Here is a 20,744-nt window from a genome sequence, read left to right as displayed (position 1 = left end):
AAACGTCCGTATACGCAAGATCAAAGAGCTAAGGACCATATATTGTTACCATGCTTATTACTTATTATCGGTTTTTCATCAAAGACAAGCGATATTAAAACGAGAACATCAGTTTCATAAAGAATATATTAAAGAATTTTAATATAATAATAATAATACGAATACCTCGCGACTATATTGCTCCTATATTTAAAATAATATTACAAAGTTTAACAGAAACAACCGAGGCAATTGTCTTTACCATGAATCATGATCAAAGAAATCAAACGAACTTGTAATTACGATCAGAAGAAATTAATAAATCTCGTTGATATAATTTAAAGACAAATATTGGTAGATACCTATGTAAACTTTCATTTTTGGCGGGGTAAAAGCTTTCGAGACACTTCCTGCAATGCGGATACGTGCCGAAAAAATTCGTGTATACAGAGAATTTCGAAAGTGTGTCCAGAATTATTGCTGACGATATTACGTGAGCTAACATATCCGAATGAAGGAAACCGGGCCACGGAATTTGATACAGAGTGCAAACCTTCCTAACAGTACCCTCCTTTGACCTACCACTTGGATGATGTTCAACCATTGCACATTGATTATGGATCACACGTGATTGCCCTCGATAGAAGCTCGGCCGATGTGCATGAGCAATGAGGGATCCAATTTGGAATTAGACGTTGACGCTATCTATCCTTGTCGAAATGAGTATGTATAGGCAGCTATTGAAATGAGTCGTTACGATAAAGGTAACATGTGTGTGTGTGCGTTCGTGTGTGTGTGTATGTGTGTGCGTATGTGTGCGTGTATATATATATATATATATATATATATATATTAAAAATACATACAATCATTTAATAACAAACTAACTTTTTAAGAATGCGCGCGTAAATGAAAATTTTTTCCCATCATTTTATAACACCAATTCCTAACACAAATTCCTAAAAGTAATTCTTTTTTTAAGAGAAACTTTTAAAAATTAATCTGTTGTTATGAAAAAAAAGTAAAAAAAAAAAATAAATAAAGAAATGTTACAACCATCGAAGAACGATAGAGTGCAAAGAAAAATGTTGTCTAACTTTAACAGCTCATAACATTGTACGTATATAAATGGATGAGAATATAAGTACGTCGCCTTCGTACTATTTCTCGCGAAAGTTTTTCCAAACAAGCGCTGGAAACGTCGCACATTCTGCTTGAAATACGTGTGAGCTGAATCTATGAAATCGGATGGAGGAAAAGAGGTTTCTCACATATCCGTTAACGACAGACTCACAGAGAGAAGAAGACGACAAGTTCTGCTGCGGCCCTACGGGTCACACGTTTGCGGCCTTCGAAAGTAGGATAAGCTATCCCCGCAGTGGAAAACTGAGGAAACACGGATCACGTATGATCGGTGAGATGATGGAGATGGATGAATACTTTCGAGTAATAAAAGAAAACTACGATGACCATATTAAAAATTTACTCTCTTCTACTACTGATGTTCCAAAAGAGATATAATATTTTTGGTAACATAATTATAGTATCATCACGTACTGTGTATATATATATATATATATATATATATATATATATATATATATATATATATATATATTCCCTTTTACTTTTTTTAACTAAGCTCTCATTTTATCAATGCATACATCAAATTTAATCTTATGAATTGAATAAATGTTATCGGAAATTTATTTCTTTTAACACTTTAATCACTCTTTTAATATATATGTATAGATACACGTATGAAATATTACCGACATTGATATTACACATGATATTCGTGTCTTTAAAGTTTCAACGTTGAAAATATGGATATATTAAAGTAACTCAATAAATGAATATCGTACCATAAAATAAGATTTCGCGAAAATATCTTATTTCAGTATAACATACTTGTAACTTGAATCGGTTTTGTTTTTTTAGATTTGTCTTTTCTCTGCTTCTTTTTACCAAAGTAACGGTAAACACGAAAAAAATAATAATAAACAAAAAAAAAGAGAGACAAACACACAGATAGACAAACAAAAAATAGATAGAGAAAAAAGCGAAAAAGGAAAAAACGATTACGACAAAATCGCAGTAACGTTGGAAAAAGAATAAAGATCTCACATGTTTCAAATAGCAAAAAGAAAAAAGACTTAGAACAGAGGGATCGTGGTATATCGTCTGTCTCTATGCAACGGGGTTGTGTCGTGTCGTGCACGTGGAAGATTGGATACCATCGTGGGTAGACAGTTAATACGACGTATGGCGCTGCTGAAACTTTTTACGGTACGTGAGGTAGCATACTAAACGAGAGAGTACGAATGCGCATTGGCTCATGCTACATCTACCAGCATCCTCTACTATTCCTCACCTCTTTCCCTCTCTTTCTCACACACACTTAAAATTGTGTCTATCTGTCTCTCTCTGTCTCTGTCTCTCTCTCTCTCTCTCTCTCTCTCTCTCTTTTTATTTCCTCTACTTCCACAGTCGTTGTTGATCGCAATGATCATGGACAGCATTGGTATTGGTATTGAAGCGCGTTCTGCATTTTCTAAGCGAACAAATCCACTTTGCAAGCTCCTTTTCGTGCTGGCGCATCTTTGATGCTATGCATCATTTTGTACGACGATGTCACAGTAAAACTAGTCGAATTCGATCGGTGAAAGGAATTCCATTGGAATTTTTTTTTCTCCAGCAAATGGAATCACCTGTGATTCCGCAGTGCCAAGTTTTCTTCCTGATTAATTACATTTGCCTATGGATCGTGTAAACGAAGAGAACAATGAGCGTTTAAATTACGAACGTCCATTGATAATACCGTCTCGGTTGTTAACGAAGATAATCTAATCCTCTTATATGTTTATTCTGATCAACATTCGAAATTTTAGGTCACTGCCTGTCCATGTATTATATTTTCTCAACCATCAATTAATACCAGAATTTCTTGTTCGTTCTCGGTGCAAATACCGACGGATCTTTTGAAACTTTAAAAACCACGGAATTTCGAGGGTATATAGTCGAAATTTCCGAGTCCATTTGGAAAGCCTTTAGATGGTAAGTCTTTTAGGAAAATAAGCATTTCCCCTCTAGCAATTTTCTTAATTCAAGACTTTTTGGTTAGCTGTTTGGGGCAGCAAGAAATCCGACGATCTAAAGAGTGCCTTGAGCGAGATAAGAAACGAAAACGATGCAAAACGCGAGCTTACGACTATTTTATTTCGTCGTTAGGACACACTACCATTGGATTGAACCACAATGGAACTCCATTTATCGGAGTCCAATTCGAATTCTAGAATTTTTTGAGAGATCCGTTTATCCATGATATATTTGGATATATATAAGTTAAAAAGTCTTTTACAAAGGCATTATCTAGACGTTTCTATCTTTACTATTCTATCAACAAACCGTAACTAAGTCTCTATGGTATACACGAGTAAAGAGAAACAAGGAGGACAATTGGTTTCGAGATGCTTCATTTAGCCGCGAGACAAACTCGTCGTGAGATAAGGAAGACCTAAACTAAGATTCCCTATTCTGAAATATGTATATTACGCTCATCGACGATAACGCTTTCGAGTTTCTCTTACTTGCTAGAATTACTCGTGTATAGTGGTGTTGTTCGCGCATGCACGACCTTTCTCTCTCTCTCTCTCTCTCTCTCATTCTCTCTCTCTTTCTCTTTCCCTTTCTCCCTCTCTCTCTCGCTCTTTCTCTCTCTCTTTCTTCTTTCCTCTGTCTCTCAGTCTCTTTGTCTATCTTCCACTTCTCTATTTGTTTCTTCGGAGGAGGAAAATGGCTCCTTCTCTTCTTACTCGTACCTACCGGCTATGAGGCTTTCCAACTTGGCTAATTTCAAGACTAAGTCCTACCTAGCCGAATGCTAAGCCCATTTCAATTAAGTCGCGACGTTACTTGGCGTGAATTTCGAAATACCGAAAGCGTAAAGCTTCTAAATTTCTTAACGCTTAGATCTTTGTTCTTATGTATAAATCGATGCACGATCAGAAACATTCGATTAACTTTAAACGATTACGATACAGAGCAAACAAATAATTGATTGATCGAATTTACATTAATTTAATCAGTGCTATTGACGATTTAATCAATCAAACAATAATGAAAATTTAATTGATATTCGAATTAAAAATATAAATAAAATTGATTACAAATGAATTATAATAAATACATAAATATATCTAGGATAGAATAATAAACAAAAAAGAACAGTTAAAAAAATATAAAGATGTATAATTTCTCGAAGAAATTTGTATTTTAATATAGAAATCGAATTATTAAATTTGCTTAGAATTAACAGGGCAAGACGAACGCGCAAGAAACAACGTGTATCTAATGGAATATTAATTATTGCACGGCTTGCATCGCACACTACACGCAGAACTGTGATACATTATATTCTGACGCAGTATATGCGTAGCTAGCTGTTCGTACTCGTATGTATCTGCTGTTTCGTATTCGAAAGCACGTTTCACCTAGGTACCGAATGTCGCAATATTGCTCTCTGTTCTCTCTCTCTCTCTCTCTCTTTCTCTCTTTCTGTCTTTGCTCATTGGGTCAATACAAACTTATAAAGAGATCACGCTTCTCACTCATCAATTGCCATAGTGTTTCTTACCGATATTTTGGATATTAGAATCCTTATGGATTCATTGCAAGAACACTGTTCCCTTTTATTATCGAGCTAAAAAAATTACGAGATCCTTTGGTACGATTTTGAGACCCGTTTATATTCCCATCCATTCATCGAACGCTAATCGGCACATTATTAAAAATTACATTTGTTTTAAAGTGAATAAATGAATTTTATCGAAAGTCGAATAAAAGTATCAATCATTGACGACGAATACGAAATCATTTGTTAATTAAATAAATGTCGACAAAGACGTTCATGTTTTGTCTTTTTTTCATTACAAAATCTAAATTACTTTTAACTCTCTCCACATAGCATACAGTCAAATAAAATGACTGGTAGTCTCTTGTACTGCAAAACCTTTCTAAATGATGTTAACGTTAATTGTTTGGGAGGAATGCCTAAATTACTCTCAAAAATATGTTTCGCATTCAGCAGCCTCGTTCAAGAAACCATCATATATATATAAGTACATACGTATGAAATGGGATTAAATGACGTAATGTTGACAAATGTGACTCCTTTATACAACTCTTCCATCTTTGTATTCGATCAAAAGAGGATATCATAGAAGAAAAATATAAATTTATCCTTCTCGAAATAAATCCTATTAATAAAGAAAAAGAAACAAAAATTATTCGAATAATACTTTTACTCTAATGTAATATCTTCGAAAGTTTTCGAATGGGTAACATCGATGCAGTTCCGATTACTTCGAGCTTTTCGATGCTCGGCTTTCATAATGCTCGGCTAATTCCACGGAGAGATATTAAGAAAGCTCCGAGTTCGTGTACGAACAAAAACATAACCCATCATGAAATCGTCGTTTGCAGACAACGACCGAGAAAAACGGAAACACGTCGCGTCGAGAAAGCGTGGAAAAAAGTGGACCATACTTTTTAATGTTTCTAGAAAGTCTTTTACCAAAGATAAAGAGAGAGAGAAAGAAAAAGATAGAAAGAAAGAAAGAAAGAAAAAGAGATTAAGATTCGTAAGTGCTCTCAAGAACAAATGAATAGACGATGAAGTCCCGAGACGTTCATTTACGAAATGTCAAACGCCTCGATCTCGTTCACTTTTCCACAGATTAATTATATTAGATCAAGTTTTAGTTTAACATAAAGTTAACACGGCTAATCATCGAAGCAGCGCATGTCCTTTCTGTTCTTAATTACCCTTCTAATGATGCTCTTGTCACCTACTATTTTGAACACACAAAGCAGTTTCACTCCAACCCTGGTGCAAGCTCGTCTTTCGATCCTAGATTCACACCTATCCTCTATCTAAACTTTTATAATAACACGTTCCGCAACATCGACGAGAACTAAATTTTCCCTTCCTAATTTTTACCCTGGCATATGTATATTACGTAATTAGACCGTAGAAAAATTTTAAATCGTTGAGCGTATGCCAACTATGGACATATTATTAGAATAATTGTTATAATCGAGGTATAATTACAGCCTAACAAAGATACGTTAAATACGGCAACAAAGCTATTTTTAGCTTTCATTAGAGTTTAGTTGCGTGGTCGTTTCTTCCAGAAAAAAAAAGAAAAAAGAAAATACCTACTCTTCCCTCTCATTATGAAATAAATATTATAATAATATAATGTCATTTCAAAATTTTGCTTTTATCGTTTTTACAATTATCGCATTGAAACTATGATGTTTGAAAAACAAAAAGATTGGAATTTCAGAAAAAATGCAATTTCATAAATGAATTTTATTGATCTCTACTTGGATTCAAAAAAAAAACATATATTATAAAGCTACACGGAATCCTTTTAATCTTTCCATGGTAAATATTAAAAAATTCATTATCGCGATATTGAAACTGTTGAAATATTTTGTAAATTTACAAATTAAAATGCTAAATCGAAATAATTTTGTTAAGTACGTACGTTTGATCTTACAATTAAAATTACGAATTTTTCTACAGGACTTATGTGAACTTAACACTTTTTCTAATCGCTAAATGACACATTACGAGCGTATTCTATTTGCATTTAATATTATTCGATACAATCTAATATCGTTACTAAGATTTAAAACATTGACCTCTGATGACATATGGCAAAATTAATTCATCAGTCTTTGACTATTTATTTAACAACACAAAGATAACAATATTTTCGACATTTGTTTACTTTCAACTGTTGTTTCAATTTAAAAACATGCATAGTTAGCAAGCAGATCGAGAGTGCATCGAACTTATTTGTACTCTGTGTGTTCTCAAGCTCGCACGTGTTTATCTATACACACACACACACACATACACACATACAGATTTTATGAAAGATTTTTTCAAAGCACACGAAGCAGAATCTTATTAAAGAATAAGTATTACTCTTATAGATCGTAGCATATATATATGTGTATGTGTGTGTATATATATATATATATATATATATATATATAAATATATGTATGTATGTATCTAAAAACGACCTATAGAAATACTCATGAAGGTTAAAAAGAAGGGAAAGATTCTTCTTCATAAACGGATACACGCGCTCTTTGAACCCTTTCTCCGTTGAAGATTACGTCAAACAAGGAGACTGTGTGAGACCATTGCAGCATTAACGTGCTCATTTTATCTAGCCTCTCGATTTAATATTAAACGGCAAAGTTTGTCGGCTATATGACTCTCCGTGACTGAATCTTTACGGAATCGTATAATGCATGCAAAGTATGTCTCGCGATTATGCTATGGATTACATTGGTGGGAAAAATAGCAAAAGAAAGGAGAGAAAAAAGAAAGAGAGAGAGAGAGAGAGAAAGAGAGAGAAAAGAAAAAAAAAGAGAGAAGGAGATAGAGAGAATAAGAAATGACAGGGAAAGTCGGTCACGAAAATATACTTGACAAAATTCCCGAAGGAAACCCATACGAAAAGACGTAGATATATTTTTTTCAAATATTAGCATCACCGAAAGATCTTGTAAAATTGATCCTTTCGATTTTCTTGTTTTTCTCTTTTTTATTTTATTTTTTTTTTTTTTACTTATTTATTTATTTGTTTTTTATTTATATCGTAATCTATTTTTTTTTTCTTTTTTTTTTTCTTTTCCCTTTTTTTTTCCTTATTATTAGGTAAACACGTGAGGACGATAACGCGCGTTTATAATAATATTGCACGAACAGGAAAAAGACTCGTTAAGCTTGTAGGATAGTAAGTTTGAAAGGTTTGTTTGAACTTACGACGTCGATTATTTGCATAAGCGTAAGGCCGAAGCTCAAGACGAGGGGGTCGGACTCGTTTCCCACCGGCCGCTCCAGGACGTTATACGCATCCAGCAGATTGCTCAGCAGCCGCTTCTCGTGACTACCGCCGCTTACCAGCCCTGCCCAATTTACATTCACAGTGAGAACTTTGATCGACTCCGTAACTTTCTTTTCGTCCTATCCGACGAAATCCGAATTTTCGTTATCACACGTCTCGATGTTAAAAGGATAAGAGATGAGGATAATTAAAAAATAGAAAAAAAAGAAGAAAAAATCAAAAACAAAAATAAAAAATAATGGATGATGTGTATGAACGTTGAAAAGAAAACATTTTTTAATGAATTAATTTTTATATATATATATTATTCTATATATATATCCTTCCGAGCGGGCACTTCTTATTTGATTAAATTTGTTCATTGAAAAAACGATCGACGTTCTAGGCATTCAAAGGCGAGAGAAAATATATTTAACTATAAGTGGAAGCTACTATTGTGTTCATAAAAGCTATATCTATCGTACTCGGCAAGAAGTTGAACCGTGTCGTAAAAGTTCTTCATTATGTGCACCTCCAAGATACTCAAGCATATATATATATATATATATATATATATATATATATATATATATATATATATATATATAATCTCCTATTAACTACAATAGTTCGAAATAAAGAAATGAAAGGTGAATATTTTCTTAGTTAAATACTAAAAGAAGAGAGAATAAATGTACAAATTCTCAAAGAAGAAATTGTTAAATCTTTGCGCATCATGTGCTACATCGAGCATAGAACGCGGGAAGATTTACTTTTATCGTACAATCTTTGAAAATCCTTTCGAAAACAGACTTATCTTAAGCACTACTTTCTACCTTTCGAATTTCCTCGTCTTTTCGCAAGTGTAACTTCGTCATCGCCTTCTATTCTTTCTCCTCTTTGCTACCTGTCTTTATCTTTCTATCTCTCTCCCTTTCTCTTTCTCTTTCTCTTTCTCTTTCTCTTTCTCTCTTTCTTTTTCTCTTTTTCTCTCTCCCCATCTCTCCATCGTATTTTTACTACTCTCGAGAACGACGAAGGAAAATATCTTATCTAATATCTACAAATTGATCGTATTCCGAAATTGGAAGATATGCGGAGAATTCTTTCGTAGTCTCCTCTAAGAATACAGACGAGAGAACGAAAATGAAATATGAAAGGTAGAGAAAAGAGAACGTGACCGTGAAATGTACATGAGTATGAGGAATAGTTATTCCAGTAGAAAGATATGATTATTAGTAAACACAAAATGATATTCAATGGCATGATGAGAACTAAAAAATATACCTTGTATTATTATCGATTTGGATATCGTTTGATACTATTATTATTAATCAATTAATCATCATTCTATCTTTCTCTATACTATCTCGTATTTAACATGTATATACACGTATTCCCCTAACAAAATTAAAACTTAAATCTTTCTCCAACGACAAATTGTATAAATCCCGAATAGTTTGTGAATTTATCAATTTTAAAGTTTTGATTAGTAAATTTCTTAGTTAATTAAACTTTAAATCTTCGGTTCGTGATAATGAAATCGATCGAGAGGGTTCCCCTCAGTTTAATAATTTAATTCAGTTTAATTAACGCGCCGGTTACATTCGGATTGGGTGAATAATAGTGCGCGCTTGACTCTTAAACCAAACGGAATGAATTAGTCTCGAGGACCGGTCTTAATTCGACTATTTAAAAATTGAGAGCAACTAAAGTACCGAGTTCGTTACCGATAAAAATTTATGAGCGCCCTTATTTTATGAACTTTAGATAGAAAGTGGAACATCCGACGGGCGCGACGATGAAATCGCTTCCCGATCGGGCTCGTTTATCTGTTAACTTGTATTAACACTTTGAAGTATCGTATCTAACGTTTATTCTCAGTTATAAATCTGAACTTTTCCAAATAAACTAGATGTAGATTTGAATAACGATGTGGCGTTCTTAAAAACTTACTTTTCACTCCGTATTCTTTATATCACACGGAAATAAAAATCACGGAGTAAAAGTTTCATGAGCTATGTCGTATTGGGATGTGAGAAATGGATTCTATGACGTGTCGTCTTCGAACAAACATGATTCATGATAGTTTACACTTTCCTATCGAGGATTTCGTAATGCGAATTCCGTTATAAATTATCCTTGCGAAAATTGATTGTTACGTATAGATAGATAGGTACCTTCTTGCGTGATCCAACAAGCAACTTCTTTGCTAGTAAGAAAAAAAAAAAAAGAAAAAATAAAAAGAACATACGAAAGAAAAATGTGTCTCGAGTTAAAGAAGACTAATGATATTTTTGTTTTGTTTCGTTTTTGCCTTCTCTTTTTCTTTTTTAATCTATTTTGCATACACGAGTTAGTGGTCGACATTTGAGTATATGACCACAATTGATAACAATATTTCATATCTCGATGTACATTTCACTTCGTAAATATGTTTTACTAGCGATGGAACACTGTACTTGATTGCTACAAAATAGAATTTCGTTGGAAGAAATAAAAAAAAAAGAAGTTGCTATGTAGAAATCAATAACCTCTCACTTCTCCCTTATAACTGATATTTTTATACGACATTAAAAATATTACATTAAACGACGGCAGGAGACTTCAACGTTGAAAAAGGGTCGACGCGACTTTTATGAAAAGAAAATTTAATGAAACGAATAACCGAATGATACGTTGGAAGATGTATTTATATTCTCTCAAAATTATATTCCATATCAATAGGAAAGTAAGAAAATTTAGGACGATATCATTTGAAAATGAATGGAAGTTAATACGGGATGATAATTTAATCTTTTACTTTAGATAGAGGAACGTTCATTTTTAAGAATACGAAGCTAACAGGCAAATAACAGAAATATTGTCAAAGATACAAACATAATAAGCAGACGACAGGTGAAGATTGTGATTATCTTGTTAGCAGAAGTGGCAGAATTACGGTGTACGCCTTAAAGTGCTGAAAGCTTAGGACAGATGTCGCAGTAGTTAATGAACAAATGAGTCCGACGGATGCAGAGTTCATAAGACATTGATCTCTCGTTACATTCTCGAGACCATCGGTGTATGTGTGCAAATGTATGAGCATAAGTATATATCCTAAGAGAAAGAGAATGAGAGAATAATAGAATGAAAGAGAGAGAGAGAGAGATCGCTACTTGGAATACGAACGAGTAGATAATTTACAAATTGATGTAAAAGATGCATACGCAAGAAACTAAGACAAAGGAAAAGTACCAGAGGCAATAGAAAATTTATTTAAATACATCCGCGAATTTACTACTCGATCTCGTTTGAAATTCAGCATAGAAATCCAATGCATTTACCGAACTTAAACATTCCATTATAACTTGCAAATAATGGAAATGAAATATAATTCGAAATATCACTCGATACGTTTTATTCTTTCGATTCGGACCGTTTAACAAAATTTCTTATGCACTTCTATCATTTTTAATATTATAATCCACAACTTTGATCACATCTTGTCTCTGCGTACACGGCCGTGACTTTGAACGTTCGAGGTCGATTAACGCGCAAATTTGCCATAGAAATTGGATGTACTTCCAGAGAATTTACGACGTTTATAACGCTTACATACGACCGTAGAAATATATACTATATACGTGTACACACAGATATATTATGTACGCATACGAAGTTTATCTACCCAATTTAAATTGGTTCGTTACGACGACATATGTCAAGGATGATTACTTGAAAAACTCCAACTACCAAACAGGACACTTTTTCCATCCTCTAAAGTGTAACACTAAACTAATATTAAAATATATTTCATTTCTCATTTCAAACAGTAACAACCACAAAACGAAAACAATTTCTAAAGACAATTTCGGCTTGAATTGTTTATATCGTTTTCATTACGATTTCTATTCAAAGAACGGATTCTGAAGGGAGGATGGAAAGGAGTAATGGGACTAGGAGAGAAAACGAAGAAAAAGAAAAAGAAAACGAAGAGAGAAGCAAATCTTTTTTCCTATTTTCTAAACGATCTCTGCAACGTATAAAAACATTGAATCGGTATATTCATTAATGAATGTAATCCAACCAAAAAAAGAAACAAATTTCTAAATGAAATTTTCGACAACCCACTTTCTTGTTTTTAATGTTATTAATTCTTTTAAGATACATATATATCGAAAAAAAGCAATTAAAATAGAATTTGAAAGAGATACCTTGAATTAAAGAATGATTACGTTAAAGACTACTTCGAAATACGAATTACGTTACTCATAATTAATATTTACTTGTTAGAAATTAGATGGAAACTTTATACCGATACAGAAAGGACTTAATTTTTCCTTGACGAACTGACAAAAAGGAATAAAAATTATTACATGTGAAAATTACGGCCTTTGTCCCGGTATTCGTTCCATCCTTCATAGTTCTCATCACGATATGAGATACGTTTTGAATTTATCATCGGTTTCTCTTTACAGTGCACTCAAAGTCTCGCTCAGGCCGCGCCTCGTTTCGACTCTTCTTTCTTTTTTCCAAAGCGAAAAATCCGCTCCGAAAGAGAGAGAGAAAGAAAGAAAGAGAAAGAAAAAGAAAGAGAGAGAGAGAGAGAAAGGGAAAGAAAGAGAGAGAGAGAGAGAGAAAGAGAAAGAAAAAGAGAGAGAAAGAGAGAGAGAAAGAGAGAGAGAGAAAGAGAAAGAAAAAGAGAGAGAAAGAGAGAGAGAGAAAGAGAAAGAAAAAGAAATAGAGTGCGAAACGTGATATAAACTCTTCGCAGTCGATATACGAGACAGACAATACGTATATATCTATTTTAATTCATTTTATTTAATATAAATATTATATATTAGATCGAAATTAATTTTCTTTATTATGATGATCCATTAAACGAAAAGTAATTTGTTCGAAACGGTTAATTGGGATCTCTTCTTTGATTTAAATAAATAAACAACATCCTTTCAAGCTTCCATTTCGTGCTTTTACACGACATGATTTGGAATGAAGTTATTAGAATTATTTTACAATTATCCAATTAATTAATGAATAATGTATATATACTGCATTGTAATATGACAATCGAGGGAAGGGGAATAGACATTAAATTTAATATCACTAGCTCAATTTAAATATTACTACCTTAATATCGATGAATCGATATTTTACATAAAGATTATAAATATTATAAATGTCACGACTACACGTCGACTACTGATTGATCCAACCAACTAAAACTTTAGGGCGCATTAAAATGCGAACGGTTGAGAGCCTAAAATGGGAAAGATGAAAACGTAAAAAAGATGAAAGCGCTTGGTAAAAAGAAGAAGTCTCCTATTCGACGATGACGATCATTCGCAGAGTGAAATTTATCTTAAGTGCTTTTCAGTGCAATTTACGATCCCTATATCGATAGTTTATGAATCTTGTACGTAAACGTAAACATCCCGAAACGACACATAAAATGTCGAACCCACACGATCGCGATAAGAACGTTACATTCTTTCTCTTTCTCGTGATACTCTACTTCTTTATGCGAGAATAGATTTGATTCGTATTAATCGACAAACGTAATTCGAAGTAAAGGAAAGACCCGTCGGTAAATGGATTTTCAATTTGGGAAGAGAAGAAAAAAAAAGAAGAAGGAAAATAATAAGTGAAGAAAAAAAAAATAAAAAAATAAAAAGAACAGTCAACGCAACAGAATAACATTAAGAGGAAGAAGAGGAAGAAAGAAAGGCCGGCGTTCAACCGACAAAATTAAGAGGAAACTCGTGAAACGGATTATCGAGCTTTAATTAAGCCGATAGGTAAAGGGTTCTACCGCGAATGAACCCTTTGAAAGTGAGAGGAAACGAAGCGCAAGTTTATTTCGAATCGAGCCGAAAACCCCCGGGGTAAGGGAAGAAGGGCATCGAAATGCAAGAAACAAAAAGACTCGTATCGATCGCATTTCCTCTTCAATTTCCCTCTCGCATATTCGATTTCTCTTCGGCCGATTAGCATCGGCAATCTACACCATCCGTTCCACGTTATGCCCTTGCAATAGGAAACTGGTCGAACTTCATTGCCTTTTAATTACTTCCGTGAGGGCTAACTAATTTTGTCAAGTAAAGAGCAACAATATCCAGGATAATGATTAACCGCACTTAGACTTGTACGTAGACCAAAAAGCGAAGAGTATACGAACCAAAGAAAAGGGCATAGAAGTAAGACTAATCTTACTATCGAGATAAGGTTTCCACTATACCTCGCAAGTTAGTTTATTTAACATCAAAATCCCAACGGATTCTACCGAGTTAAACGTCCATAAAGCCATTTCATGCACACGACCGTCACGCATCATGAAGAAACTTGTTAGCCTTGGGCGAAGGATATTACGATCCCTTTCGACGGCAACATCCTTCGAAGGAGAAACCATTTTCCTCAGGGATCGATTCGTTATTTACGAGAAAAGAAATTTGAGAGAGAGAGAGAGAGAGAGAGAGAGAGAGAGAGAGAGAGAGAAAGAGAAAGAGAGATCGATGGATGCCGGAAGTCAACGTGAAATTTCAACGTCCGCTTTCTACTCTTCTTATTTTCTATGGCCGTTACTACAGGCGATAAACGTATCGATTCGATTATGACGCGTCGATGGCCAAAGCTTCGATAAGCTTTTCTGGCCGCATTTTCAACCACCCATCAAACTTGCATGAAACGTGAAAAGCTTCGTCGTTCCAGTTTCTCTCTCTCTCTCTCTCTCTCCCTCTCTCTCTCTCTCTCTCTTTCTTGCTCTGCTTTTTTATAAAATCAACTTTGGATATGATAGGAAAGCTTGCGATTCTGTATATAATTCTATTATGTTAAAAAAAAAAAGTATCATAAAGAACGTCGTACCTTATGGGAATAATCCAAAAAACGAATCGCCAAAAAAAATCTCTTTTCCGCGATGTTTCTTTCAAAAGAAAATTATAAAATAGATAGCGCATCCAACTAACGATTCACATATTAAAATTATCCATACTATCGCAGTTACACGTTATAAATACAATATTACCGATCACACGTGCCATAAAAAATTCATAAATTATGTAGAAACGAATATCAATTATCGTCGATTCGAAATCGAAATTGATTTCATTAATTTTATGTTTCGAGTACGAATAAGTTCGTATAATATAAAAAAGAAAGCGAATTTCTTGTAATTGCTTTACGATGTCCATTTTGCGCTCTTCTTATTCCCATGCAATTAGCAAGAAAAGAAGAATCGCATATAAAGCCATATAAATAATGCAAGCATTACATTGATATTCCATATTTACGGGACGATTTAAAAACGACTTTACTCTTCGAAAAAGGACATCGTATATCAAAGGACATTGAAATTAATCTGGTTTTTATAAGAAAAAATTAATAGGAATATTTTCAAAGGACGTTCGTTCACGAATAAACAATTTTATCTCGTACGTGAATCATTAAAAAAGAAAAATTAAATTTGGACAATCGAATGCATAACAAAAATTCCATTGACCGTATCGACATACATAATGCATATTCACGATTGATTATGATTTTAAATGCATTTAAGTACGATTAAATGACGCAGTTTGTTAAACGAGACTATTATTAGGAAATTAACATCACAACAATAATTTTATACGACGTTATAGAGGACAAATGAGTTTCCTATTAATTTATTCGAACTACGAAGTCCCCAACGGAACTGAAGCTAAATGCCACGTATATCGGCGATCTCTCTAATCGATTTGCGTGCGGTTAGAACGATTTATCGAGTGGAATTAGAAAAGCGTGCAACGCTGCTATACTCTTCTCGAGTTTTTGTAAATGAAATTCTCCCGACGCAATTGTTTTCGATCGTGTCAATGGAAAACGAAGAGAGAGAGAGAGAGAGAGAGAGAGAGAGAGAAAAGAGAGAGGGAGAAAGAGAAAAAGAGAGAGAGAGAGAAAAAAAAAGAGAGAGGGAGAGAGAGAAAAAGAGAAAAAAGGGAAAACAAACAAAAAAAGAAAAAGAAGCAAATAAATATAAAACCTGGAGATGAAAAGTTTTCCCTTATAATTAGCCTCAGATTTTCAACTGTTCGCCGAATTAAAAACCACGTTGTCCAATTTATTTATCGAACAGATTCATTCCTAGTGAATCGACCAATCCTAATGCGATCCTTCCGTTCGCCAAATTTATCCCACACTCCGACAAAAAAAAATAAACTAAAAGTACAAACGAAAATGGATATGTTCCGAATACTACATTAACTTTTCAAAATTTGTATAATTGATTGGACTGCTTGGCTCAATTACCTACGTATAACAAATTCTATTCGCAGAGAGCGTCAATGCAAAAGAGGTGAAAACGTGAGGTGAAAATCATACGGAAATTCTCCTTTTTGGATTCGAATTTTATAAATCATTATTGTTAATAGCTATATCACCGCATTAATCATTGTTATTAATAGCTATAAAATCGCGAGAAACGTTCTCCAAAATCTACAGAGAACTTTACCTTTTGAAAGTGTTTCTACAACAAGATAACATACTTAGAAACCGACTGAAATCTTAAGGACTCATTAGTAAGGTCGACTAGTGGACTTTATCTTAAATGTACCAATATACTCGAAGTAGAACAAGAATTAGATCTTTAGAACTTATATGTATTGTAGCATTGTAATGTTACGAACTTACAACACTAACGAGAAACGTGCGATCTTAATTTGCGACGCCTAACAGCAAACTGTAGAAAATCACCAGAATGAGCTTGTTACTAATTCCCTTTATCGTCTTACTTCTTAGAGTTCCAACCAACGATTATCTCTAGTATAAATGATTATACTATTTTACAAGACTACTCGTAGAAACATAATACATTCAACATAAACGATTTAAAAACGAAAATCCTTTGGTTACTCTAAACATACTCGTATAGTCACGGTAAGACGAAAAAAACCTTTTCCGTATACCAGTCACGATTAAAATGGGTTTTCCGGTAAGTCGACGTTTCCTTTTACCCTTGTCACTTTCGATAAAGCTCGTGTGAATGGTAGACCTTGTAACTCGATTCTATCGATATTCTAAGGGCGATTTCTTTCTTAAATTCTTGGCAAGGATCGAACTTTCGTCACGAATCGAGAAATCTCTTCGATATTCTCAAGAGAGAAGGAGAGAATGAAAGAGAATATATGTAAGAGAGAGAGAGAGAGAGAGAGAGAGAGACAGAGAGAGAGAAGAAAGAGACTTATGCATTGATTTATTTCTAACATCTTCGCTATATATTTCAATAACTGACTATGTATAAACGTACTCGAGAAATAAGACGGAAACTTTGAAAAAGATCAAAGTACTTCTCGAGCATTTCCTTTTAAATATTAAAATCAATTTCAATCTACATTTAGTACAATGCTTTGCTACAAAGAACAAGTACAGAGTTGTTACTCGAAAACTTTTGGCAGATATTCTTAAACTGAGAAAAGCATTGTGCACGTACTTAACTACATGTATAGTACATTTAAGTTCGGAGTATGGTTATGGTAAACCTAAAAGACAGCTTCTCCATAAATTAGAGTAAGAGACAATGGTTAATATCAGAGTGAGTAAATATAGCAAAGACACTCGCAGAGAACTGTACTAAGTATAGCGAAGTGAACTTCAAGCGATCTTCGTAAACAGAGATACATGCACTCGAAAAGTGTTGCCAACAGACAATAGAACTTACTATGAGTAACTTTCATGGATGACTGTTAACCTAATGGTCAGATATATACATTTTGTTATTACTTATCGAAAATTTCCTTCTTGCAAAGTTATCACTTAAAAAAGATCCCTATGTCGTTTCTAAAGAGATCTTTCATCCCTTCTCCATCAACTATAAGAGTAAGTATACCTTAGTACTATATCAAAAAGGATATATACGAAATGGGAGCTATTTTCGAAGGTTTTAGACACGAGGAAGGTACCAGAAGGCAATAAAAAGTCTCTCTCATCTCCACTACTTATCCTGAAAGGCACGAAAGGTCAAATCCGGCGGGTGTTATCGAGAAGATTTCGAGGCGATATAAAACGGCTTACACGCGTTGCACTCGACCAGTACGCGACAATTCCAGCTTGAGTAGTCACTCGTAGATTTCTTTTTCCAATAAAGTCCGGGTATCCGGTGCAGTACCGCGGTCACAACTTATAGAAAAATTGATCTCCGGACATCGCGTACAACGTCACGGAGAAACGGCTGTGAGAAACTATCCCTCGTCGGTTAGTTCTAGACGTTAATGCTATATTTCACAGTGCTCGGAAACAGTCTCACCAGGAGGCGACGGAAAAGACCGACTACCGAGATGGATCGATTTCGCGACTTTACTTCGTGTCCAATGTTCTTTTCTTTGTCCCAACTCACAGACTCCCTCTCTCTCTCTCTCTCTCTCTTTCTCTCTCTCTCTTTCTCTCTCCCTTTCTCTCCTTCTTCTTCTTTTTCTTTTTCCTAATACTTCCGATCTTATCGAACTATTCGTTCTACGCGAAAATATATACCTTTGATAAATTTACATGTTTGAATGAGTATTTCCATTTTTCTCAGTTTTTTAAATAGATCATATGTAACATGTTCTAATAAATAAATCTAATATATTTAGAAAGAGAGAGAGGGGGGAGGGGGAGAGGGAGAGAGGGAGACAGAGAAAGAGAGAGAGAGAGAGAGAGAGAGAGAGAGAGAAGGAGAGAGAGAGAGGGAGACAGAGAGAGAGAGAGAGAGAGAAATTAAGGGATCACAGGTTACTATAACGCCACGACAATTCGAAACTGGACCCCACAAACTGCTATAGTAGCGAAGTTACGTAAAGGACATAATCAATGCCAACGATGTCCTAGATCTTGCTATGTTATGCATCAAATCAAGGATGCCATTGCCAGTGTCACTCCGAGCATGTTGGACAGAAGGTGTAGCAACATCGAGCATAGGTACGCTATCTACTACGTTACAAATGAGATGCGTTTAGAAATCTATCGATCCGAGACAAGAAACTATTTCGATAATATTGATACACGGAATTGAAATTATATCATTGTCGAAAATTCAACGAATCTCAAATAATATTTTTATGATCGAAATATCAAGTGAAAATCAATAAAACAAAAAATAAAAAAACAAAAAATAAAAAGAACATCTCGAAAGATATTAAACTATGATTCGCAAAAAATATCACAAAAGACGTGAGATAATGTTTTCTAATAAAGAAGTGAAAACATAGCCGATAATAATAAATTACGGTATAGAGAATGATCGATCGGCAACGACGCGAGACTTCATTTATACGCTATCGGCAGAACATTTTGTCATGGTATCGACAGATATTTAAATAATTACTTATCGTTTCGATCGAACACAAACTAAGAACGGTAAAGGAGGACGTAATTAGAAAAACAGATAGGAAAACAAAATTATTCGAAGCAACATCGACATCGCGACATTACGAAAAAAGAAAATGTTATATAAATATATGATGTCATCTTCACATACATCAAATTTTAATTACGTCTATTACATAGTACGTCTATTACATAGTTCGTATTCCATTATACCAACAAAAACGAAGGTACGTAAAGAAAACCATGTGTTCGATGAAGCTATATACTTGTACCGATGTTCACCATATTAAATTTTTCTCTTTCTCTTTCTCGGTATGTTAACCATGTCGGATAATCTTTAACGTTATTTTTCAGTTTAATACAAGGGATATTTATTACTCATACAAACACGTTCTCGGTTCACCGAACAAGACCTGTCCCTGTAATGTTTAAAAATCGTTACGCCTTTTTTTATCACATCCACATATTCTCGCATGTTATTTTTCGAAATAAAATAAATACGAGCTTAGTTTATTACTCCGACATTTGGTATATGCTGCCATTTACATTTGTCAGCACTAGTTACATCGTTACGTTATTTCGTTTACTATTAGAACTTTTTATCAGTCGGCTTCATTAACATTGTTTATTCTACGATCGAATAAATATCTTGATTTTTGTTCAAATTGCGACTCTTTCGATTTAAAAAGATGACCTTTAAAGACCTGCAAAAAAAATAACGTCGAAATAACATTTTCTCTTGTTAATGAAGGAACGTTAAAGTATTTTTTCATCAAATTATCGAAAGATTCGAATAATGAACAAGATCGCTTCGGTAAAAATACATGAAATAAGGTTTTATTTCAATTTTTAATTAATTATCATCAAATGCAGTTTTTCGCTCTTTTCCTGGATTTAGAATAATGAACCACTTAATCCGATTCGTTTAATAAAACTTACGATACAGCAATCAGAAAATCTTCACAAATGAGAGTCGACGAACATGTATGAGCGAATCGGAACATTTGTTCGAATGAAAATGTTTCCTATATTGAACGAGAAATCTGCAAAGAGGAGTAAATGTCAACTCTAGTCGTGGACGATTCTAGGTCGGTTGATGTCTTCGTAAGATGAACCTTTCAGAAACCTACAAGAGATCTACGTGGACGGTAAAAAACGTGGCATTAAGCTCTCAACCGTTTGGCATAACAACGCTCGGTGGACATCCTCGCAGTGAAAGCGCAAAAAGCCATTAACTATTCGACCATTCGCAAAGCTTACTTTAGCCCTGCGTATTGCGGTAAATACATTCGCAGTTAGCATTGTAATGGCAGTCGTCGCGTATACAAAGAAAAAGCAATCGATGGAATTTTCGAAAAAAAAGTTTGAAGTTAAACCATTACGAAAAATAATCTTTAACGATCTTTTCAATCAAAAAAAATTTTATCCAGAATAAGTTAATAATTTGAAAAACTAAAAACTAGGATATTTACTAGGATAGAACCTTTCGAAACTGAACGGATTTTCTAGGTCGAGAAGAAAGAGAAAGAGAGG

The 20,744-nt window shown here is 34.1% G+C and overlaps 1 protein-coding gene across 4 annotated transcripts in view; it reads right to left on the bottom strand.

Annotated features, from left to right (window-relative positions):
- The window catches only part of nAChRa7 (nicotinic acetylcholine receptor alpha7 subunit), a 131,761-nt gene that overhangs the window by 86,019 nt on the left and 24,998 nt on the right, over nucleotides 1–20,744 (bottom strand). The window contains exon 2 of one of the 4 annotated variants that reach the window (XM_035873283.2): nucleotides 7,832–7,974. The exons of the other annotated variants lie outside the window; for them this stretch is intronic. Within the exon in view, the coding sequence (XP_035729176.2) occupies nucleotides 7,832–7,974 (143 nt within the window). The remainder of the gene's footprint in view (nucleotides 1–7,831; nucleotides 7,975–20,744) is intronic. 4 annotated transcript variants of the gene reach the window in all.

The sequence above is a fragment of the Vespa mandarinia genome, chromosome 10 (genome assembly GCF_050613455.1).
Source record: "Vespa mandarinia isolate Hongniang chromosome 10, ASM5061345v1, whole genome shotgun sequence".
Lineage (NCBI taxonomy): Eukaryota > Metazoa > Arthropoda > Insecta > Hymenoptera > Vespidae > Vespa > Vespa mandarinia.
This window is presented reverse-complemented; position numbering and strand designations above follow the sequence as displayed.